At 39.5% G+C, this 25,781-nt stretch overlaps 1 protein-coding gene and 1 long non-coding RNA gene across 3 annotated transcripts in view; one reads left to right on the top strand and one right to left on the bottom strand.

Moving 5' to 3' along the window:
* The window catches only part of LOC136291444 (uncharacterized), a 118,918-nt gene extending 118,410 nt beyond the window's left edge, over nucleotides 1–508 (bottom strand). The window contains exon 1 of one of the 2 annotated variants that reach the window (XR_010721536.1): nucleotides 430–508. This is a non-coding gene — a long non-coding RNA (uncharacterized lncRNA). The remainder of the gene's footprint in view (nucleotides 1–429) is intronic. The other variant, XR_010721537.1, reaches the window with a different exon arrangement.
* A 9,702-nt stretch (nucleotides 509–10,210) lies between these two features.
* EDNRA (endothelin receptor type A) overlaps nucleotides 10,211–25,781 on the top strand; it is a 32,818-nt gene continuing 17,247 nt past the window's right edge. Inside the window, exons 1-2 of the mRNA XM_066186513.1 lie at nucleotides 10,211–10,377; nucleotides 13,235–13,733. Of these exons, the coding sequence (XP_066042610.1) occupies nucleotides 13,335–13,733 (399 nt within the window). The 5' untranslated portion in view covers nucleotides 10,211–10,377; nucleotides 13,235–13,334. The remainder of the gene's footprint in view (nucleotides 10,378–13,234; nucleotides 13,734–25,781) is intronic.

Raw genomic sequence — 25,781 nt, 5'->3', positions numbered from 1 at the left:
CGCTGTAGGTACCTTTTGCAGCAGTGCCTCAGCAAACAGGGCAGAGTAACGCATGTTTCAGTATAAATCTTAAAATACAGTGTCTAGCCTGTAGAATACTATAGGTCATAATAGGGGACACAATCTGTTGAAGCAGCCCTCTTATTAGAGGTAAAAATGAGCCAAGTCACAGACTTCTTGTCAAACACAGCATTAAAAGGGTCCTGGTTTATTCCTCCTTACAGCTCAGCCATGCTGACTCCAACCATTCACTGACTCTGGCTGCAACAAACTCCTACTCAAGGTCTCCCTTGCAGCCTCAGTCTGCTGGTTATTTCCTGCTGAACACTGACTGCAGGTATCAGTTTGCACACTCTGACTACAGGCTTTTACCCAGCTAGACTGGCTGCAGGTTCCAACAACAGGCTCTGACTGCACACCCAGACTGACCTCACAGCAGTGAGTCTCTGTCCCCATGAGCCTTCTTCATGATTCTCTCCTCCATGCACCTCAGAGTTTCTCCTCCACAATGGCACTCCTCGGACCAGCTCACCCCCCTCTTGTATCTCACTCATCCTTATTGGATTCAGCTGTTACTCATCAGGGGCAAGGCTGTATTGGTTAATTAACACGGCTGTTACTTATCAGGGGTGAGGTCACCTGTATTCCCTTCTACAATAATCAAGTGAAGTAAGGAAAATATGATAAACATAACAGTGCACAAGCAAGTTAGAGAATAAGAAAGCACGAGAAAGAGTCGCTTTCTTTGATGAAGAACATTCCTAAGATGGTGATTGAGTGATGCCATCACTTGTTCAGCAAGTTCAGTGGTGCGACACTCAGCCAGGGAAAATACCAGAACAGAAAAATGCTCTGTGTCACTCCCTCTATTTACCTGCATTTGCAGCTGTTCTGAGCATGTATTCCACGAAAGAGCCTTGTGACACAAATCTGAAGTCCCCCACTAGGCCAATGTGTGGTTTGACAGTGGTTAAACAAGAGACCAAACATTGCTGTAGTCTACCAGAAGAAATAAAATTTTTTAAAAGTTGAGTCAATAGCATTACACATCCAGAGTCCTAAGTGAAGAGGAGACTCTGTGTGTTACTCCTCCATCTTCCTGAGCATGGGAGATGCTCTGTCAATTAAAGTTGACAGAACCTTCGGGTGACAATGGAAGGCGAGGGATACTATCATGGGACAAACTTCTAGAAGGACATAGCATGACCATGATAGAAATTGCCAAGCACATCTGTTCAAACTAGAATTTTTCAATATTGCAAACCATACCAGTCCTCCAGGGCAGAAGGAATTAAACTATCGGTCCCTATTCACCACCAAAAAACTCCTTAAAATTTGTTTCATGTTGAGACACCTCATTAGGAGTGGGAACTTAAATCTACAGACAGCATTATAATAAGTAATGATTAATTTAAAAAAAACTAAAAACACAACAATTGAGAATCAGAACCCTTTAGAAAATTGAAGAGACAAGGCATGTGACTATCTGGAGGCAACAGTTATTGTTACTATCTCTAGAGAGTGCTTGGCCCAGACATGTCTATTAATACCAGACTTATTAGGTCTCGACAGCTTCTAGGACATCTGTTTGCTTCATTTCCCTTTAGTCTTGCCAAATGCTAGCAGCAAAAATCATACACTTTTTGTTCCTACTTCTGCATTACTTGAAAGACTTCTTTGCATATATGAATTTTGAAAATACATGAAATCTAGTGTTTGTATCCGATATATATGTATAGGCATGTGTATTCAAAGAATTGCAAAGGTGGGTAAATTTCTTTAATCTGAGGGCATTTATCTAGGAATAAAGGTGCTAATAAACACAAAGTGGAGCTAACAAACACTCCTCAGAGGTGGGAGTTTCAGAGATTTGTTTAGCGACCTGCACTAAAAGAAGGTTGCAGACACCAAAATACCTCACCAGGAATTTTTCACGAGCAACTCCCTCAAGTATTTCAGTATATTGCAAAATTCCAAGAAAACACTACAAAATTACAACAAAAAATATTGAGGCTTTTGGTACAGCTTTTCCTATTTTTCCAGAAGCCTCACACAGGTCCTGACCCAAATAAAGTTCAGTCTAAAGTATGAAATAAAGGTTCTAAGTTAAGGTCTTGCATTTTGCTAGACTGTTACTGTATTCTATACCTAAATCCAAAAGACATTTGTGTCTTATATGGTTCATAATTCTAGTTCATAATTCTGTTCTTCTTGGCTATCACTTCAAAAGTAATAGCATAGCTGAGATTTAAATATCAGCTACTAGAAACAGAAAGAAAAGGAGATAGCTGCTTTTACACTATAAATCAACCACAGGCAGTTGCTGATGCTTTGATCCAAACATTCTCTATATGCCAAACAGCTAAACTATTTTATTTACAAGAATCCAGCCCTGCCCACTCATTTAGTTTTCATAGGGCTGTATAAATATTTTGTTCACATTTTTAAAATAACTTTATCTTTGCTTATAAACTTTATGGGATCAATATAACCTCACACATATACATAATTTTAAATTAATTTTAAAAATGCCTTCACTCGAGCTGTAGGGCCCATTTAGACTGTCAGTGCAAAGTAGTTTTATTTCAGTTTAAAGCCTGTTTGGAGGCAGATTTCTTTAAGCATTTTAATTCTCAGATGAATGTTTTAAATTTGAGATTATTTCAGAATTCAAATTTGATTTTCAACTTTTTTCAACACCTACTGAAAATTTGCCTATCTAGATTATTATAGCCACTAGGGAATTATTAATCATTAAAAATTCAGGAAGTACTAAAAAAGTATTCAAATCAATCAAATTCTTATGAAGCAGGATCAACTTCTGCAGAAAATTGCAGCAACTCCTCCATTTCAGGTATATTTTGAGAAACATGATGGCATGGTTCACGTCAACGTCCAGTAACAGGACTTAAAAAGAATCACACCATCTATGATCATTCCCTGAAAATACAAATAAATGTATTTCCATTTCCAACAAGAGATTTACACTTGGTTATGTCAGCTGAGAATCTGATCCAACAGAGCTGTAAGAGTCCCACAAGAAATCTTTGACTACAGTGGGTCTGCAGGAAATAAAACATGACCACAAGCTTGATATGTATGCTCTCAGTGCCTGTTTCACAACGATATTCCTGGAGTTTAGTATATTCATAATCCAATATTCTAAATAACTACAGAAGTTTCATGGAGAAAACAGAACATTACTTCTACGTGCATGCATTTATTTGTATTTTTTAACCCCCTTCCAAAATAGTGTAATTGAATAGCACATTAAATCAATTAAGAGGAGATGAAAATCTGTGACTAGGATAATTGTTAGTTAGAAATATGAAACCTGAGCTTGCTGTTGCTTGATACCTAAAATACATGATTTTAACTATTGACAATAGTTCTCTTTTGGCTATTTTCATAAGAATCATCATAGAAAACTACTATAATTTTTGACCTCATTGTGTCTAGGAATTACATTCGTTTCAAATTTTATGTTTTTAGTCTCTATAAGCAGAATAGTCTTGTTTTGCAGCCTGATACAAAGGACTTATTGTATACTTGCTTCTGTATTTATTTATGACAAAAATCCAATATCATAAAATGAAAGTCCTGATACTCTAGTGGAGTATCAGCCAGGAAAGGGAGACTCACAACAATATCTTATTCCTTTTCATTTCATATTCTGAACAATCTGTAAGTAGTGACTGTGACAAGAATAAAAATAAAATTAAACAATACACATGTATTCTTAGATGCTGGTATATTTTAACAGAATCATTACTTTACCTTTTCATAATTTCCCTTTGAGAGGACACAGTGGCTTGACACATGGAAATGGTCTCAGTTTCAAGCTATTTTGTAAGACCAAACAAAATTGCTGTTACAAGAGAGAAATATTTCTGTCCAAAGACAGCAGAACTGAGTTGAATCCTTTGTCTGGGATACTTGGACTAAGACACATAAAATTGTTCCCTCTTTTCTTCCCAGCACACCCTCCCTCTGTCAGGGAGCAGCAAGGGATGGCCAGCAGCCAAGGGGGATGCCACAGTCCTCCCACTTTGCTTGTCTGTCTGTCCTCACCCCACCAGGCTCCAGCACTGTGACTGAGATTAAGGGTAAAACAGCAAAATCCAACCATTTACTGTTCAGTGTATACAGAAATGGGGGCACACCCAGCTGCTGGAGAAACCACAGTGGGTCATCAGTAGGAAAAGCACGAGAAAGACGGCTGATGAACACTGGTGTTGGTGGCTGAGGACTACCAGGCACATGTGGAGATGTGAGGGGCTCTCATTAGACAGAACACAGCGGAAGAGACAAGGCTCTCTGTGAAGAAGCTGGGGTGCAAGAGGAATGAAGGGAGCCAAGGTTAATTGCCTCCCAACCCTCTGAATCCTCAAGACAAAACTCAGATTTCTTGACAACTCCAAAACTTAGTATCACTGAACCGCATTAACACAGTCAAATACCTGAAAACACTTCTTCCACACACTAGGTAAAAGTCACTGCAGTGGAAATCCAGGTCACAGTAAGGTCATGACAACACAAGACATCACATCATACCAATCCTATAGCCAAGAACACAATCATATCCCAACCCAGCCTTTCCAAACTTGAGATGGAGCCAGCTGTACTGTTAAAACAAACAGACAGAATACTCTCATGCATGAACATAAAAATAGAAGGATCCCTTTTTAAAGGCTTGAGAGCCTCTATCACAAAATCTAAAGAACAGTCAGCTCCTTCTCTTTCAAGTATTACATATCTAGATTTTTCTATTCACACTGTCTTAGTGCTGTGTTAGTTACCTAAATGTGTGCTTTGGTTTCCAGTAAACAATATTTTCTAGATAGCAGAAAAGAATGGTGAATCTTTTACCAGAAACCTTGATCGTTTTTCTCAAAATTGCATTGCACAGAATTCCTTGCATCTGTAAAAACACTCAGAAGTTTATAATTAATCTATCACTGAGTAAGTCTGTAAATAAGCCTACATATATGGCTTACAGTAGAATAATATGTGGAACAATATATGCTAACAATGTAATATTGAATAATATAAGAATGGGACTTTACTGAATCAAAGTGAATGTACAAGCAGCTTATTTCAACTCAGCTTTAATTACGCTAACAAAAAAACTAGATAATGTAGAAACATTAGAAAGAAGTGAGATGAGTCAGGGTTTTCCATGAAAAACAGCTTCACTACAAAGTAGCCAATAGAAATAATTTTAACCTTATTTAGATTAAGATTAAATGGCACTCTAATGTCTCACTATCTTATCTAGATAATTTTATTAGTGCTTAAGTAATAAAAGATGTATCTGGCAGCCGAACAGCATTCCTCTATTGCAGAACTTGTGTTCTGCACAGGCTCACATCTGCAAATGCAGATTGACACTTCTGTAAATTATGGAAGATTTTCTAATCTAAGACCTTCTCTTCCTCTTACTGTTCTTTAAATCAAGTTTTAATTTATTTCTGGTTTTCCTTCCTTCTGTTTTTTTTCTCTTTTGTGTGCTTGTAATCACTCATTGCATAATTTCATTCATTGCATGATTTTGTTACAGGCATCTTCTGTGACATACTGCTATTTTATTCTTCTTCATGTATATATATTCTACTGCATATTGAGGGGTTTATGTAGAATTATTTTTATCTGTCACCATTGGAGATTGGTCTTTTTGGGGCAGGTTCCTTACCTCAGAGGTAGTTTCAGGGTTGCCCGAAACAATGGAGATGAGGACCCCAAATACTCCCTACAGTCACTCATTTTGCTGTCTTGGCCTCAAAAAGGAAGAAGAAAACAATTTCTTAATTGTATAGAGCTGATACTAGAAAAGTACACCCCTTGCTAAATATTTCAGTTACCATCACCCATTATCCCTTTGGACAGTATCCAACTTGACACAGGACAATAACTTACAGGCACTCTTCAAACTTGAAGAATTTTGAACACCATAATTCCAGAACTCAAGTCAAAATACTCCTGACAAAATGGAAGTCTCACCTCAATCACAGAATCACAGATCTGCAGACTTTTGAGATTGGAAGAGACCCTTAGCAATCATCTGGTCTATGCCCATGCTCTGAGCCCAGCCACCCAAAACAGGTTATTCAGGACTGTGTCCAGTTGGGGTTTGAATATCTTCAAGGATGGAGATTCTCCAGCCTCTCTGGGCACCCTGTGCCACTCTTTGATGATCCTTCCAGTGAAAGTGGTTTTTCCCATATTCAAATTTAAGTTCTTGTATTTCAAGAACACATTTCTTGTGTCCTTTGCCTCCTCTTCTGTCACTGAGCATCAGAGAGAAGAGTCTGGTTCTCTCTTCTTTACTGCCTCCCACCAAATAAGTTAATAACATCCAGACTGTGAAAATTAGGGCTTCCATCCATGGAAATGAAGACCAACAGCATTACGTGTCCCAGTAAATATTTTCTGAAATGTTCGTAGTCCATTGCATTTAACACAGTAGGTAAATGCTCCCCAGAGGAACCTGAAATGCTCAGCAATTGAAGGAAATTAACAACACACATTATTATTTCTCCAACCTGCACATAGACGGCCCAGAAAGTTCACTTCTTACTCAAACTTTTCCATCAAGATCCTGCAAAATTTAAATACACCCAATCCAGAGTTCCTGACTAATATTCCCTTTTGGGGTGCAGTAGTTCCTGAAGTTGTTCCTGTATTAATTGTTTGGCTCCATGGTCAGTTTTGTCCTTTAAACTTCAGTTCTTTATCCCTCTTGATTTTATCACAGCTTCAGGCTCCCATAGTCCAAGGGGAGTAACATTTCAGTGGTTCTAATACAATACTTTCCAGTTATAACAATAAACTAATACAATAGTATCCTCACTATAATTCTCTTTGAATTATAAATTGCTACTGTAAATTGCCAAAATTTTCTATTAACATGAAGGAAATCATTGAGAGAGACAGAGAAAGGGGGAAGATGGAGGGAGGAAAGGAGAGGGCAAGAAGGAAGGGAGGAGCAAGACAGCCTTGCCAGAAACAGGATTTATTTGTGCCAAGCATAATATGTGCTAACATAAATAGAGTTATAGATATGGCATTAGTAGAGATACAATTTAAATAAAGCAGCTTCTGGGAAACAGAAATGTTACGCAACAGAGGCAAATAACTGGTTCAGTGATCACTGGAATTAATGAACCCTAAGTTTCAATGAATTCAGACTTTCTGGAGAGAGCCCTTTTTAACTGAATTCTTCTAAAGCAGCTGTGTGGGTGCATCTCTTGTCGAAGAACAGATAATCTACACAAGATAGGTATAGTCTCTATGGTTTGGATGATTCTTCTTTTTGTTCAGTGAGGTGCAACTTCTGACTGAACAGGTGTAGTAAAAGTTGAGAAACCTGCCCAACAGGTGTTTTTGAAATTAGCATGATTCCATGAGAAGTTTTGGATTTGCTGAGTTCTTGTTCACTAGATCTAGATATTGAATTCAAAGTGAAACAGTTATCCAGTACTGTAACCAAAGTACTTAGGAGCATTTTCCCAAATTCTCCAAGTGGCTCCTATTTTCTTTTGTTTGTATTGTTTCTGTTAAAAACTGTATCAGAATTCCAGTGAAAGAATTTAGAATAATTAGATATTTGCAATCTTTGTGATTAATAACTTTCAATTTTCTGAAAATGCCATGGATTACAAACCTATCAACTGACTGCTTCTGGAAATGGCAATTATAGACAATGCCTGGTTTTGATTTTGGTCTTTTGAATTTCAGCAATTCAATTTAGAACACCACAACCTGATGATCATATGTTCCTATTTCATACCAAATCTGGGGAGGTAAGTGGCTTAATGGGTAATACATTTGCTTAACACACCTTTCAATCCAACAAAATAAAACTAATTCTTTCTAATACCTGAAAGCTTCATGGAAATTAATAGCTTTACCAAAGCTGATATTTGCTGATAGTCTTCCCGACTCCAGCTGCAAATCCAATTGTTTTTTTTTCTAATGAGATTGACAGGTTGCCCATACTCTGAATCTCTGGAGTTATGCAAGACAAGCTAAGCAGTTTGCTGAAGACACAAAACAGAAGAGGTCAGAGGAAACACTTTCACTGTGCTGAAACTGGTACACAGAGTCCTCAGTCAAGAACTCTTCCCTGCACAGGACCGCAGTCCTATGATGATGGTGAAAGTGTCTCTAAAAGCTGAAAGTATCTTGGTGTAAAGAACTGCATTTTATCACTTTTCTCTGTAGCTGAGGTCAGCTGCATTTGCAACCACAATTTTTGCATAATTCCTATGTGAAAACTTCCTTTTCCATGTTACTTTTCTGAGCACCATGAAAGCAGGAACAATTAGATACAATTTTTGCATTTATCTTAGTTTATTTTTGCATTTACCAACTGAGCTTTAGACATCTAGAAGATCAAAGACAAAACAAAGGTTCATTAAAAAAATCAGCAACAGTAAAAATAACAAAGAACATGGATCAGTAATTTCTAATAGCTAATACTACTTATGTGAGTTGGCAGTAAAAGAAGCACTCATTAAGGCTGCCTAGATATAGATCTGCAATAGCATAGGAAATTTGATAATTTCATCACATTTATTTCATGTAATAGTAAATATAGATATGTGTGGAACCATGGTATTATGAATTGGAAGAACAAATGTGTGTTTGAATGAGATCAGAAATATGCTTTTTGGGTTTGTTTTGTTTTGCTTTTTTTTTTTTTTTTTTTTTTTTTTTTTTACATCTCTAATTGTTTAGACATAAAGGTCAAATGATCCCATGAAAGGAATTGGGTCTTAGCAATGTTTAGAGAACACACAAGAGATTTAAACATTGCATTCAACAAAGCACTCCATAAAGAGCACACAGCCTTAAATAACAGCCTTTCCAGCTCTTTAATGGTTTTTCCAACAAGTTACCATGAAGATGATTCTTGACAAAGCAAATCATTAATACTAAGCATATATGACCAAACTAAAGAATTTTTTAGTAGTAATGAATAATCTAGTGTTTTATCAGCATTTATTCTACTGCATGGCAACCTGAGATTTTGAATTAAACTTTCTACTTGATTTGAAAACAGCAGGCTCCTTGTGCTTCTCAGCCTGAACATGTATGTTCCTTCAAACATCCCGTGCTCTCACACTTCATTTAACTGAGATAACTTTCTAGAAGTAATAAAATACTGCTAATCCAGATGTTGGTTTTTCCTGTTCAAGATTTATCAGATGATTTCAAACGTATTACAGAAGCATACTTTTAACTATACAAAACTGAAAAAGTTAAAAAAAAAATTTCCCAGATGACTTAATGTCAGATATTTTGATTCGTCAGGCCACTAGCATCACATTGTTTTTATCAGTCTGCTATTGAGGTTTTAGGATGATATATTTCTACATCTTATTCAGGAAGGTTGTCTTTTGTATTCAGAAGAAGCCCATAAATGTTTAGAAAATAATTTCTGTGGTACAACCAGATGAAAACTTGCCAGGAAATGAAAAAACTGAAATGATTCAACAAAGGACTCAAAATTTCATGAACTTGCTAGCATGAAAAAAGGGATTTTGAAACTCTTTCCTGTACAAGCTGCTCCCTCTGATATACTCGTATTTTTTCTCATTATGAGAAAATATCGTTTGGTGTAAGTGAACTTTCCACTTTTTCTGCACAAATTTTTTTGCACCTCTGTCTTGACCGAAGAACAGTAACAGGAAACATAGGAATTACAGAAAATGCCACACTCCTTGTAAATGCAACTAAAATGTATTAGCAAGGTGTGTCCTGGACGGATCAAAGAAATTTTCGCTCGGGAGCAGTTTCTGTTTACGGATGCAGCTTTTCTGAAACTCTCGCACACAATTTTACTGATTGTCTCAGAGACTGATCCTGGCCAGCCCCGGGGCAAATGCAAAGCAAAAGCGCTGTATTTCATCAGATTCCCCCGTTTTGCTCACGGCTCTTGTGCCGTCTGGTGGGATCGGGTACGGACCCTTGCTGAGAATCCTGCGTGCCATTCGCAGGCAGCTGCAGCAGTGGGCTCCCGGGGCCGCGGTTTAGAGGAGTCCAGCAAAGAAGCAGCTGTGCTCAGTTTCAGCGAGGAAGGAGTTAAAGAGCTCCGTGTTCCCCTGTGCCCGGGAGGCAGCCTTTGTGTTTAACATTGGCAGGGGCTCAGCTCGGGCTGGAGGTTTGTTTTAATTGGGGGAGGGGGCAGAGAAGAGGGGACGCTCCGACTTCTTCGGTCTGTCTCTCTCGTTCACTGATTTAGCGGAGGTGGAGATTTTCAATTCCACCCAGTCAGACGCAGGCAGGAGGATCTGGAAAGACTATCCCAGGAAAAGCCACTCCGAAGAAATCCTCCGAGGCGGCGGCGGCGGCGCCAGCAGCCCCAGCATGAGGGTGAGCCGGGCGGGGAGGCGCAGGGGGGGGGAAAGTGCGCGGGATGCTGCGGGAGCCCCATCCCGGTGCCACGGCGGGAACGGCCCGGCCCGAGCCGCGGGCACCTTCCGCACCGCTGGGAACGCCCCGCACTGGGATTCCGTGGCGGTGGTGCACCTCTGTGTGCGGGTGTGAGTGTGTGAGAGAGAGAGGAAGGAAGAGGAAGGGAGAGAGAACAAGAGACGGGCACAAGGCAGCTTGGGGGGAACTGCTATTCCGTAAAGTTTAACAATGTATGGATCTTGCCAGGGGCTCTCTATATAGGCTGTAGAGCAGGCAGCGCTGGTTTGCCAATGCATACTGGAATTGATCCCTCGCTGGTGGTGCAAGGAGCGTGTTTCCTTTCTCCTTGGAGAAGGAGGAGCGGGCGGCTTCCCCGGCAGCGCTGGCTGGGGAGAGCCCAGAGAATCCCCCTTGCCGGGGTTGTTCCCTTCAGCGCCTTCCTGCCCTGCTCCGCTTCGTTTGCTCCTGTTCACATTTAGCTGCCTTACACTCATCGAGCACTCTTAACGTTTTAGCTGGTCTTTAATACTCGGAACAACTTCATTTCCACTAGTACGGTCTCTCCTTGTGAACCTCGGCACGGGAATTTTTTCTGGCTTGATAGTCCAGGCAAGTCAGGAATTTAGTTCCCTACATCCGCGGCTGCTTCTGCAGCACTGCAGGAGCACAGACACAACACAGGCGGGAGGCTCCCACATCAACCGAGCACCCTCACACCCTCCAGGTACCCAGGCTGTGTGTGAAAAAGGACAATCCTAGATCACCTTATCACAGAAAGTTATCAGGGATGCCAGCGTGTTACTCATACGAGGCAGGCTGCATGTAATATTCTGCAGCAAGATAAATACTTTAAAAATAAGCGCAGAGGAATCAAGGGCTGTCAGGAATCTATAAAAAAGTACCCTTAGTAGTTGGCCTATTAAAAACTTTCTAGTTTTGCCTCTTTGGAAAAATGTTTCTTCCGGGAGAGGGAAGAGATGGTAATTGGCAATTTTGTTCCCAGCTTTGCATGGTGATGGCATAACTGCCGTGCTGCAACCATGTTTACATGATACATACATCAAATTTTCACAAAAAGGGTCACAAAGTAAGGAGGAAACTAATATAACTATTAAAACACAGGGCTGTGGGTCTGTTCATAGCTTTATCACATTTACTTGAGAAAGTCACTTGAAAGTGATGCACGCTTCCCACTTGTAAATTGAGGAACCATAGTCATAGGAAATAATACAAGTATTAATCCTTGCCTGAAAAGAATTAACAGTCAAACATCTCTGTTGTTTCTGGTAAGATTTAGAAACCTAAAGTGAACTTGCACCATGCTGCTACTAAGTGCCCTGAGATACCGTCATAACCAGCATTTAATTTAATTAAATAAAGAAGAATTCACTATTTAGTATGTAAAACCTTGAAATTAAGTCCACGGGAACTCGCAGTTGACCAGTTCCTGATCTCAAATACAGCAGTACAAGGGTTGAAAGGTGGATCCCTGGTCTGTGATGGACAGCACTCTGCATGCCAGACAGGAATAGTCAGGTTAGCATCTCATCTGCTGCTCTACAGATGTTCAAACACACTTCCACAAGACGACATACAACAGGAGCCTGTAATACTAGTAAATATTTATACAGTGTCTGCTCCAGAAGTACTATCAGTAAATTTTCTCCCTTCTCTGGTAAACATCTTGCTATAAACTCTGATTTAACAGCCCCACAGGGAATGAAATTAGGATTCATTGATTTAAAAGGATCCTCCCAAATACTTCAGTCCCTGGAAATCAGAAAGTTATAAATACTTTATTTTCTACTCTTCTTTTGTCAACACTGTAGCAGTTTGTCTTGTTTTGCAGATATAAGCCACGTAAAAAAAAAAAAATAAACCAAGGCTTCAGGAGGATGGACTTAAGTGGCATCCCCTGGTTTCACTGGAGGCTTGGTATCTACAATCCCTGTGGCAGCAGTTACACACAGACAGTCACACTTACTAGGGCAGGATTCTGTGATGCTTTCTTCCCTACCTAGAAATGTCGTGACTTGTTGCTTGGAATACTAAACCAAATATTTTTTTATCCTTAAAGAGCTTAGTTTTTTATTATTAACTTCACTGTGGATAAGTACTGAGCATGAGTTGCAATTACATTCAGGACCAAATGACAAAGTTTGAAGGTATTATCCTGGCCAGAGGTCTATTCTAGGACTATAAAAATCTTCTTCCTAATATTTAGGGATTTTGGAGGATCTGGTCCAGATTTTGATTTGAAATACATGTCTTTTCAGTTTTCATTTGAAATCCAGATAATAAGTCAGACAAAATTAATATAAAGACTAATTGTTGCAGTATATCAAAAATACTCAGAAAATTTATGAATTTACTACCTTTAATTTCTAATGTAGTGCTTTTACCTTTCTTTTTCAAGAAAAAAGAATAAGTTCCTTTTTAGCTAAAATACCATTCAGCAGCTTCAAGACAGGTTGACTTTTTCTGCAAGACTGTATTTTAAAACTGAATTTCATCCACCTTATTTTTTCCATCCCTATACAAATTCTGTCTCAAGTTAACAGGGTTTTGTACGATCTTATTTGCATAAGCTATCACGTACTTAAGGAATTTTTTGTGTTTGCCTCTTGTCAGACAGGTAATGGGGGTGATCTAGATTTCAGAGCAGCATAGTGAGTATAAACAGGTGTTTGTTTATACATACGTGCTGCAGAGGCTGAACATTCTGATACCCTCCCTAAGTGAGAAACTGGACGTGTTAGACTACCTGTTGTTCTGATTATGTGTGTTTTTTCCTTTTCGTTTTTTTTGCTTACAGTTTCTCTCTGCAGGTGAAAAAGTGAGAAGTACCTCACTGAAATACTGAAGAAAAAAGCGAAATCTTTGTCTCACTGATTTTGCTCACTGGGGACTTCAGGATGGAAGCCTTGTGTTTAAGAGTTTCCTTGCTGCTGCTGGTCCCGGGATTTGTCCTCAGTAACAGCTCTGACAGAGACGTTTCCAATCGGAGCGACTCGGGAAACCCCCTTCCCACCTTCCCAGGAATCGAATCCAGCATTCTCACCACCATACAGCCCCCGGTGTCCAACCAAACTGTCAAATGTTCCCAGCAGACTAAGATTGCTGAAACTTTCAAATACATCAACACCGTGGTATCCTGTGCTATTTTCATCATTGGGATGGTTGGGAATGCAACTCTGCTGAGGATCATTTACCAGAACAAGTGCATGAGGAACGGCCCGAACGCACTGATAGCCAGCCTAGCACTGGGAGACCTTATCTACATTGTCATTGATATCCCCATCATCGTGTACAAGGTAGGACACCACGATACATTCCAGCTGCAGTTCTTTACCAGTTCCCTGGCTGTTCTCTGCGCTCCCCCCTCTATTTAGTGCTCTTTTGTCAATGAATAGTGCACTTAAGGAAACAATAAAACTCCTTTTTGTTCTGCAACAAACCCCTTGCTCTCAGGTCTCACCTCCAGCAAGAAAAAGAGTGTCTCCCATTAAAGATGATGTAGCTCTTAGCTCTTAACCAAAGTGTGGCCTTGGGCATTTCACAGGAGCTCTTCATTTCTCATAGCTGCTACAGCTAGCAGAAGAATTTATGAGGGAAGACTTTTTATAAACCGTTCTCCTCCTTGATGGACTAGTTGCTATTTTTATACTATCCAATCCTTACTTTATATTTTTACAGAAAATACTCCCTGTGATACGCAGGCTTCATATTATGACTTTGCAGGGAGAGATTATGTCTGTTAAATTGAGCCTTAAGGTTTTCATTTAATATTCATTAATAGCAGAGTCTCAAAATTATTCCAATTATATCACAGAACATTGCTGAAATATTAAATTTCATCTGGATTTGTCAAAGTGTAAAAAGGCTCGTGTAAAAAGGCTCCTCAGCAATTCTTTTATCCAGTATTAAATTATCTTGTCCTAGTGTTTTGATTTTCCATTTTAATTAAACAAAGCCATAAAGCAGTGCTTCTTCTGATGCAATTTATATTTACTAATACAATTCAAGCCAGAACATGCTTGAATGAACAGAACCGAGCCCCTTTTTAACGTATTTCATTGATAGTAACTTATCTTAGAAAATCATCAAAGAATTTTGTAAGCTTGTATCTGTCTCTTTGTGGACCATAGACAGGTGCATAGTTGATAGGATATTTGACTTTTTCTTTTCTTCTTTTTTTGTTTTCAGCAGAAACATGAAGTGTTTCTGTTTGTAAATAAAACACTAAGTCATATAATATATATGTCATATAATTAAGAAGAAATGTTCTTCACAATTTCAGCCCTTAAAGATTCTAATGACTTTTATTTACATGTGTTCTAAATGAAATATTTTAATGCATGGTATTATAATAACTGGTATCCTGAGGTTTCAGACTGGATTTTAAAATTAAAGAAACAATGATTCTAAAACATGCATTTTGCATCTTTATAACACTGACATCACAACTGCATTATAACACAGGTATTCATAGAACAAGATCATAAAATTTGAATTAATTAATGGAAAAAAAAATCTCTATGTGCATATATTACATTTGCACAGAGGCACTGGGAGTCTGTTATCATCCACCCAACCAGGAAGAAGAGGTGGACAACTTATCCTGTAAGCAGCTGAAAAATGTTTCAGGATCACCAGCCCTTGTTTTTGTAGGTGACTTTAACCTACCAGACACCTGCTGGGAACTTAATACAGCAGAAAAGAGGCAGTCCAGGGTCACTAGATGGGCAACAAGGTTTCGAAAGAATTTAGGAATAAAAAGAGGATGTATCATCTTTGGAAGAAGGGTCAGGTATCTCAGGAATTATTTAAGGGGTTTGCAAGGGCATGTAGGAAAAAATTAGGGAGGCCAAAGCTCAGTTCAAACTTAATTTGGCAACTTTTGTAAAGGATTTTTTTTTACAATTTTTGTAAAATTTTTTTTACAAATATATTAATGGCAAAAGGAAGGGTAAGACCAACCTTTGTTCTCTACTGGATTTGGGAGGAAACATAGTAACTGCTGATGAGGAGAAGGCAGAAGTGCGTAATGCCTTCCTCACCTCAGTCTTTAGTGGGAAGACAGCTTGTTCTCAGGACAACTGTCCTCCTGGGCTGGTAGATGGTGTCAGGAGCAGAATGGTCCCCCTGTTATCCAGGAGGAGGCAGAGAACTGCTGAGCCACTTGGATGTTAATAAATCTATAGGCCCAGATGAGATCCATCCCAGGGTGATGAGGGGGCTGGCAGATGAGCTTGCAAAGCCACTCTCCATCATTTACCAACAGTCCTGGCTCACTGGTGAGGTTCCAGATGACTGGAAGCTGGCCAGTGTGACACCCATCCACAAGAAGGGAGGGAAGGAGGATCCTGGTAATTACAGGCCAGTTAGCCTGATCTCAGTACCTGGTAAGGTAATGGAGCAGTGTACATTGAGTGTCATCAGGCAGCACTTACAGGATGGCCAGCGTTGGTTTAGGAGGGGTAGGTCATGTTTGATCAACCTGGGCTCCTTTTATGACCAAGTGACCCACCTGGTGGATGCAGCGAAGACCATGGATGTTGTCTATTTGGACTTCAGCAAAGCCTTTGACACTGTCTCCCACAGTATTCTGGAAAAGCTGGCAGCCCATGGTTTGGACAGGAGCACTCTTCTCTTTGCTGCGTTAAGAGCTGGCTGGATGGCCAGGCCCAGAGAGTGGTGGTGAATGGTGGTACATCCAGCTGTCTCCAGTGGTGTCCCTCAGGGGTCTGTGCGGAAGCCAACTCTGTTCAATATTTTTATTGATGACATGGATGAGGCTATTGAATCTTTCTCTAGTAAATTTGCAGACGACACTAAGCTGGGAGTGCATGTTGATCTGTTGGAAGGTAGGAAAGCTCTGCAGAGAGACCTGCAATGGTTGGACGGATGGGTGGAATCCAGTAAGATGAAGTTTAATAAGTCCAAGTGCCGAGTCCTGCATTTTGTCCAAAATAACCCCCTGCAACATTACAAGCTGGGGACAAGTGTGGCTGGACAGTGCTCAGGTGGAAAGGGACCTGGGGGTTCTGGTGACAGCAGCTGAACAGGAGCCAGCAATGTGGCCAAGAAGGCCAACAGCATCTTGGTCTGTAACAGGAATGCTGTGGCCAGCAGGAGCAGGGAGGTCATTCTTCCCCTGTACTCAGCACTGGTGAGGCCACACCTTGAGTGCTGTGTCCAGTTCTGGGCCCCTCAGTTTAGGAAGGACATTGAGATGCTTGAGCACATCGAGAGGAGACAACGAGGCTGGTGAGGGGTTTGGAACACAAGCCCTGTGAAGAACGACTGAGGGAGCTGGGGTTGTTTAGCCTGGAGAAAAGGAGACTCAGAGGTGACCTTATCACTCTCTACAACTTCCTGAAAGGTGGTTGCAATCAGGTGGGGGTTGGTCTCTTTCTCCAGGCAGCAACTGACAGAACGAGAGGACACAGTCTTAAGCAAGGGAAATACAGGTTGGATATTAGGAAAAAGGTTTTTTTTGAAAGAGTGATGAAGTACTGGAATGGTCTGCCTGGGGAGGTGGTGCAGTCACCATTCCTGGATGTATTTAAATAAAGATTGGACGTGACACTTGGTGCCATGGTTTAGTTGAGGTGTTAGGGCATGGGTTGGACTCAATGATCTCGAAGGTCTCCTCTAACCTAGTGATTCTCTGATTCTGTGATACTATCTATGGTGAAATGCAGCACCTGGTTCTGATCTTCCAGTTGTATAAATTACAAATAAGTCTTTTAACTTTAACTGGGTTTAATAAAACATGAATTTGAAACAGGATGACTGTAAATAATTATGAATGTGATTTAATGGAAATTCTAGTTTACACTTTTCAATACTCCACCTGGAAAGTTAAACTGCCAATTTGTTGATGAGATATCTGTAGAGTATTCTGGATTAACAAGTTGATGAGAAAAATTGGCTTCTACATGATTTGAGATTCACCTGTCTTCCACAGATGGGTGAATTCCTAATGGGACATCAGACTGGGATTCTTAGCTGGACTCAGAGCCTACACAAGGCCAGGCTGGATGGGGCTCTGAGCAGCCTGGGCTAGTGGAAGGTGCCCCTGTCCATGGCTGAGGGGGTGGAACTGGATGGTCTTTAAGGTCCCTTCCAACACAAACCATTCAGTATTTCTATGACTGCACCTTCCATGATGTATTAAATTTCCTTTATGTCTTTATGGATAATTGCTAAGGTAGCATTCTCACTTCTCATGGTATATCTGATAGTACATTTCAAAGAAAAATGTCATGAGTTCTTTTCAGAGCTAAGTTTGAGAAAGAACAACACATTTTTTTCTAACCTTTCAAGAACTCTGCTTCTTTTTTGCAAAGAGGAATGGAAATCTGGAATTAATTTTGCCTTTCAGAATTGAGTTTTGATGGTCTTCTAGAAATTCTTTAGAAGTTTAGTTGAAAGTAACAAAGTTTTTTGGGGTTTTTTTTTATTCTCATTATTCTGCAATGTATTTTTTTCTATTAATCTTCTGTCGCTTCTCTGGAATTCCATAGGTGTGTTTGTCTTGCTCTATCCTATATGATGAGCTGAACTATGGTTCTGATTTGATGAATGAAATTTCCTTAGTCTGGATGAGAAATTATTTTTGTGCTGCAGAGAAGTATTGGATAAATAAAGGCTATGAACAAAACTGCAGCCCCTTGAAACCAATGTCTGTCAATTTCCACATGTAAGAAGGCAGAATTAAAATAACCTTTAAAGCTTAATTCTAGCTTAATTCTTAATTTAGTTATTTTTCAGTTATCTAACTTTCAGAATAAAGTACTTATAAATTACCATATACAACCACCTTGTTGTCTGAGGTTAGCTGCAAGAATTGTGATACAGGGAAACATTTATGGCTTTATAAGGGAGCTCTGGTACATCTGATAAGAAATGCAATTATTATTATTATAGTCTATTTTTCATATGAACCATTCAGCAATGTGGATGCTTACTTTAGGAGTTGGGTTTAAACTTTGTTAAATGCCATTCCTGTTTGTACCACTACGGATCTTAAAATCTGTGTCACTTTTCACCTCTTCTTGTTAAGTGACAGTGTGAAGGGGGGCCACTGGAAATATCGCGATTGGATAATTGAAGCGATAGGCTTTTAAGGAAAAAAAATCATGTTTGTTTGTTTGTTTGTTTGTTTTAAATACCCTTCTGAACTTTATTTTTAAAGATTATTTTAGTTTCGGAGTCAGCCACATGTTGAACCATATATTAGTATCCTGCATAATAAGTGGTGTCAAATACTTCATACCACTTAGGTCGTACCAAATTCATACTTCATACCACTTACTTCATACCAACACTTAGGTCAGACCTTCATTTTTCAGACAAAACAGGTCTGAAATCAGAGTAAACAAGCATTCAGCTGCATATTAAAATAACAAATAGTACAGTGTTGAGATGGCCACATTGTATGCAACAAAATGTATTATACCTGTAATTGTAATTGAATATCAGAAATAGTTATAATGACTTTCCTGAAACATAATGTAGCCTTAACTATTTTGAAACTACTTTCAAAAGAGAAGTAGATAACACTACTGGTACTCAAATCCATTTTACAAACCCTTCATTCTTTTATGTGTTTACACAATTAACAAAGATACAATGCTGGGAAGAAAATAATTACGTAATTTATGTCAATGAAAGATGTGGTCACAGGTGTTTGACATTTTTAACCTTTTCTTGAGGTACAGTAGGCTCAAAAACTCACTCCTTACTTTCTCCAATTACTGTAATTATATAGTGGATTCCCCTTATTGTTAAGGGGATTGTGATGTGAGTAATATTCACTGTCCTTTGAAGATATTCTGGATGTATTAAAGCCCCATTACACTTAATTACCACAATATATCCACTTGAAGTATCAAATCAGTATTAAAAATCTTCATAGATTCAGTTTTGCAAGGAAGGGTGACAGTTATAAATCCAACCTTAATAGACCAAACTAAACCAATTTGATTTTCAACCACATTTTTATACCACCAGGACCCAAATAGTCTCTTCATACCCATCTCAGAAATTCAAGATGTCAAAGCCTAGAGGCCCGTATCAGTGAGAAATATTTCTCTGCAGGGAAAAGAAGAGCAGAAAATAAAAGTTTTATCTTTTATACTGTTGTACAGGTAGGGTTAAGGCATTGAAGGAGAGATGAGTTCCTTTTCTTGTATCAGATGTCATTAGCACATAACCGAATGCTGCTGATCACCAGCATTACCCATCACTGCCATGTGCATTTTTTAGCAAATAAATTCAGATGCAATGCAAGAAAACTTCTTTAGAGGGCTGCTTTCCATAAAGGCTTTATATTGTTTCCTAAGGCTGTACAAAGACAGCAGCAGAATATCCACAGCACCACTGTTGCCTTGGCTGCTCTGAGCTCTGGCAAACCCTTACAGCTGTTCCTGCTGCTGCTCTCATGGCTGAAGTTAAGCAGAGCAGCAGGAACAACAACAGGTACTCACCACAGACGTGCTGTCCACTGTTCCTTCCTGAGCTCATGGAGCTTGAAACACTCCAGACCAAGGCTCTCACCTTTAGAATGGCAAAATTTTAACTCTTATTGTGAAGTCCTGAGCTGTCTCTGCTTCCAGTTTTATGCACTGTAAAGAAAAACATAAAAATGAGTTCTATTTCTTGGGAACTGGCCCACATAGGACTGACATAAACTGCATTGCCTTAGATCAGAATATGCTTAACTCCTGAAATCATTAGTTTATAAAATAGATGAAGCAAATTAGGCGGCCTTTTATCTGTTTCTTTAATAACATTTTCTTAATAATCTTACTGATATAAAGCTGAAGACATCTACCCAGGAAAAAAGCAAGTGTTCACTGCTTAGACAGCTCAAGAAGATGTTTTCTTGAATAAAACAGAGGGATTTTTGGTTATTTACTTAGTATTCATAATTACTTTAGTTGCAACATTATCTAAATCTGAGTAGTCCACCTAGAACATTAAAAATCTAAATACGGAAAGTAGCTGACAGCAAGAAAACGTTCATCCATTTTGTCTGCATTAAAGGAAGACTCAGCTAAGAAATTTCTAGTCATGGACATTTTTTAACATCAGAGCATGTGCTAAGTGTCAGAGCAATCCCTTCTGAATCAAAAATTATTTGGCATATCTGAATACCTTCACCAACTGAATTAATAATTGTACTTACATGAGGACGATAATTAACTATACTGGCACTGATCTTGTAGCTGATAGAACAAGTGGCATCTTTTGTGCCAAAGGAGTATAAAGCCAAGCCAACAGCACACAAAAAGTTAAGGGCACTTGGAAAAGAAACCCTTCTTCAAAGGCAGAATTTTTCATATGTATGGTGTGTATTTCTCAATGCAATACCAACACAAGTAGGGAATTCTGAGGCCTCAACTTAACAACTACATTCTGGCTTTCAATAAATTCTTCTCAGGGATTCCAAGATGCAATGAATGCATCACCCAGTGTGATGCAGAAATCCATAGAACCTCCTCCAAGCAGGACCTATTACTTGGGTGAATGTCTCCATGTAGCGACCAAACACAGCAGAACCCAGAGGTAGCAGAGGAATTGATCACTGAGTCCTGAAGGCAGAAATTTCCCAAAACGGAGCAGGGAACGGAAATCCATCAGGAATCTGTTCTATTTACAGACTGCAGATTCCCAGCAGTGTTTAATGTGCACACCAGGGTAGCAGTTAAGGAAGAGATGTTATATTCTAGGTCTTAGTTTAAGATCCATTCTGCCTTTAACTCACGGCTTCTCTTTGGGGAGTGGGACCTTTGCAACAAGAATGTATGCTCCAATTCATAGCTCCTCCCTCATCTTCAATTCCTCATGCCTGCCTTGCTGCTCTGTGGATTTGAAATAGTGTACAGTACTTAGAGACTCTAGGTTTAAGAGAATATTTTAGTGTGTTTTCTGTCTTTATTTCTCAACCAGCTGAACTCTACTGATAACAAGGAATTGTTTTGATTGCACATATCCAGGGCTTACCAGTTCTGCAGTAACTTCTTAGAAATCCCGTCACTCTTTTTAGCAACACACAAAAGAAAACACAGCTGGAAGAATAACAAAAGAAACATTATGCCCAGGGATTGAAAAAATTCCTTTAAACAAATCACCATGCACATCAGCACACCTTGCAGCTCATTTCCCTGAAGAAGAGCAGCCCAACTTGAGAAACAGTTTACCTAACAGGATGGGAAGATAGCCAACACCATGGAAAGTAATCCTGCTTTGTAAACAGCAAAAATACCACAGGGGAGATGCCTAGAATTGTCACGAATGCTTACCTACTAAGTAGATTTTTGTAATAAATATAAGCATTTTAACAAGAACCTAAATCTGAGGATTCCTTTTTTTTCCAGTTAGCTGAGACAGAATGCTCTGCTGCAAAACCAGGGCATTTGTTTCCTAACTTTTCAAAATCTCTTGAAGTATAATCTATTTTCCCTTGTGTAAAAACTATACATTCCCTTCCATAGCTGCCTAAGCAGAAGAAAAACACTGTAGGCATTCAGTGAATGGCATGAGACTCTTTGCTACCCTCACCTTTACTCAGCCGGGCTAAGATAAGCAAAATAGCAGAAAAAGCTCTGGCAGGGAAATTCAGAGTAAAAAATGTCTTTGATGGTTCTCATGCATCCCCACATCACCTTTCTTCCTTCCAGGAAGAAAACCAGCCAGTCTTTTATCCACCCAAAGTGGAAAAAGACAGTTCTTGGTTGTAGCAAAATCAGGAATGTATTTCCTGCAAAGAAGAGTTGAAGAGATACAGCGTGTTTTCTCTACCATGCCAGGGTTGTGAATCTAAGTATAAGGATATAAACAAATGACCCCAAAGCTGGCAGAAGCTTGATCAATCATCTCACCATGTATTCAATACTGGTCTTATGCCCTGCATTATAAAGGCTACCCTGGTTCTCTTTTTTCCTCTAGTCTTTGTTTTCCTCTAGTCACTGTCCTTTCAAAATCGGAGGTTTTTCACTTCAGCAGTGGGAAGGAATAGAGATAGGCTGTGCTCCTCTCCACCCTGACAGCTCTCCCTCTTTCCTGAAAGTGGTGGGGGCACAGCTGAGTTGTGAAGCAATAAATGGATGAGCTTTGTCCAGCAATGCAATTATCTCCTGTATATATGGGTTGTAGGAAGAAGGGGAAGGCTTGAAAACATGCAATGAATTCTTAACCTATGACATTTCATGAGGGCAGAAGGGTCCTGTTTCAGTCACCACAACCACAATACCACTGCTGAGGACTCAATACATTCCTAACTAGGCAGTCTTACAGATCAGAGATAGGTGAGACACTTCAGTCAGAATCATCATCTTTTGTCTCTTAATGCAGTCAACTCAGTGGTATAGAACTTAGACTGTGCTGAGCCAGACATCCCCTGGATTCCACCCAAAACACCAGATACCTTGTCTGGCCCATGCCTTGAAGCAGACAAGGGCATATATAATTGTAAAAGACAATTTAGCAAAGAGCTTTATCAAGACAGCTCAATATCTCCTAGAGGAAACTTGCAAAAAAAAAAAAAAAAAAAAAGGAAAACAATCAGCAAAACCAAATGTGCTGATATAACAAAACCAAAAGAACTTCCCTTATCTTTAATTCTGGGCTATGTGGCAAGGACAGAAAATCACCCCAGACTACACTGCTTTTCTAACTTCTGCTCCCCAGTTAGGAGATGTTGGTCACTTATACAACTGGATTTTTTCTACACAGACGAAATCTGCTGGCGTGGTCCCTTTCTCCATTACTGCAAGTGTAACTTAAGTAGCGGAATAAAGAAGGTATTTCTATTTTTTCCTGAAGACAGAATAGAATATGACTTCCATGGTTGTGCCAGAGCTGTTCTAGCAGTATCATGGCACTTTTGAATGCCATGAAACTCAGGAGAGTGTCCTAGATGGTGGTAGCATGAGGGGCAAGCACTGTGTGTACAGAACACAGTTCAGTTTCTGGGAAGAACATTTTGTGTGACAGCACAACAATGGTCCCAAGTGGATATAGGAAGAGGCTTTCTCTAGAGCACTAGGATGACAGCAGAGCAGGAAAGGGCAGGTAAGAAGCCTTTGCTGCCATCCTCAATGCCACAAGGCAGAGAGAAAGGACCTCCCGACATGCACTAGTTGAGCTGAAGGAGTTTTAATAGAGCAGCTCAGAGCCAGTTCATATCCAGCACCCAACCAAGTCCATCTATTTTGGGCTGAGCTCCAGGGCCATCATCAGCCTGCAAACACACAGTATCAGCCTGGCATGAAATAAACACTGTGGCTGCACATGAGCATGCTCTGGTCAACACTCATGTGGTGGGGTTACAACGTTCTCTCTCGTTCTCTCTTTCAGACTATATATAAATTGCTTGGGATGCACAGTGGGACTTGATGTTTTGTACATCAGCTACCATACGGAGGGGGGTTAGAAAACAGCAGCAGCAGCAGCAGCAGAATAAAATCAACGGAGTGACATTTAAAAATCACTGCAAAGGAATGTTCTCATTGCTGATGTCTTGTTTGTCTTCAGCTGCAGCTCAGGGCAGAGAGGCCATATAAAGCAGCAGAGAAGGGAGGATGCTCAAGGAAGCTGTGGCTGTCTGGTCATTTGCTGTGTTTTTAAAGATCAGTCTTGATTTCTGATTTCAGTGCAAAAATACATGTTGACCATACTCTTTTCCCAGGAATTGCACCAGAGTATGAAATACTACTAGGTAGCAAACTACACAAGGGAAAAGTGTGTTTCCTTCACCACATGTCTTATTTTGAAACCTCAGAGATTTTGTTAGTGGGTTTGCAAAAGACCAATCCACTTCCACAACTCATAGAGAACTGGGACACAAGTAGGAGCAATCATTCTGATTTCTTCTATCCCAGAGCCTTGAGAGAAAATGCAATTCTCCAGGATTTTATAATAATTTTGTTTGGATATTAAAATATGCAAAAGCACTCTAAGAGCAAAGCCAGTATTTCCAGTTGTTGTATTGCACCTAAGTAAATCAGGATTAATTAAATAAGGTTCCTGGGCTCATTTTTTAAATACAAAATAAATATATTATTTCCTTCTGAAATTTCCATACCATGCTAGGGCAGAACAGAGGGAAATGGACTTGTTTTGATGCAAAAATTATTAAAACTAAAAACAGGATCAGATTTGCTGACTAAAAATATCTACAGAAGAAAAAAATTGGCACCTGATCCAAGGGGAAGTAATGAATGCATAGCTGATGTGGAGTGATAATGGAGTACACCCCCAGAAATGATTGCAAAGTGAATCTTGAAATCAAAAACCTGGTCCCAGGGATTTTGATTAAAACCCACTTGAAAAGAATGTCTAATGATTTGGTACTGATATTACTTCAATTAGTGGAAAGTGTAAGAAACAAAAGGAATAAAATACTTTTAATCTCAAAAAAGGAGGGCTTCCTGGGGTGTGGGGTTGAAGAGTACATGCTGGAAGCATGATAAGGCTTCCCTGTGAGGAGTAATGAGTTAGTGAACCTTTTTCAAGTACAACACTTTTCTTTTTGAAGCTAATATTTGACTTGTAGTTGACAGAGTTTCGCAGTTACTACAAAGTGCTTGTTCGTTTCTATTGCTGGTGTAGCTACAGCCACAGTCAGGACACTGAAATGAACAGGTGGCTCTCAGTTGCCTTTTAAAGTGTGATCTGTAATGATAAATGGGTTTGGGGGTTGGCACAGTGGATTGACAGAAGTCTGCTAGAGTTGTTTTTCCATGGCAGTGCCATTTATAATTTAGCCTTCCCAGCCTGAGAACTAGTCTGATTTTACCCAAACCCAGCCAAGAGTTTGGAGCTGAAATTCCATGTGACTACAACATGGTTGAATTACTATGGGTCCTGATCATCCCTGCTTCTTTCAACTTTTTTTTTCTGATAAAAACTAAAACCTCTTCTGAGAGTTCTAGGCAAAATTCAGATTATGCTCTGCAAACATTTGTTACACTATTGCAAACCTATCTGGAAAACAATTCTGCTGGAGCTTTCAATGTATTTCATTCAGTCTGTAAAATACAGATAGAATCAGAGGAACTAATCAAGAGCTTGCAGATATAAACTTATCACCTTTGCTGCTGAAGGTACTGACTGCAGTTAAATCACCAATCCTAGCAATCCAATCTGTAGCCTTTTGAGAAAAGGGGGATTTCCTTTCATCAGATGTAACTAACCTAAACTGGGATACCTTATGTTAAAATCAGTCCTGAAATACAAGTAATCAAATTACAACATTAATATAGTCCTAGAGAGACACAGGCAATGTGGAGTGCATAGCTGTATCATTTGGGGGACAGAATCACAGGTAATTCAGCATTGTGATGAAT

This window comes from Chamaea fasciata, unplaced genomic scaffold (assembly GCF_029207755.1).
Source record: "Chamaea fasciata isolate MVZ Bird 193981 ecotype frontalis unplaced genomic scaffold, bChaFas1.0.hap1 SCAF_6, whole genome shotgun sequence".
Taxonomy (NCBI): domain Eukaryota; kingdom Metazoa; phylum Chordata; class Aves; order Passeriformes; family Sylviidae; genus Chamaea; species Chamaea fasciata.
This window is presented reverse-complemented; position numbering and strand designations above follow the sequence as displayed.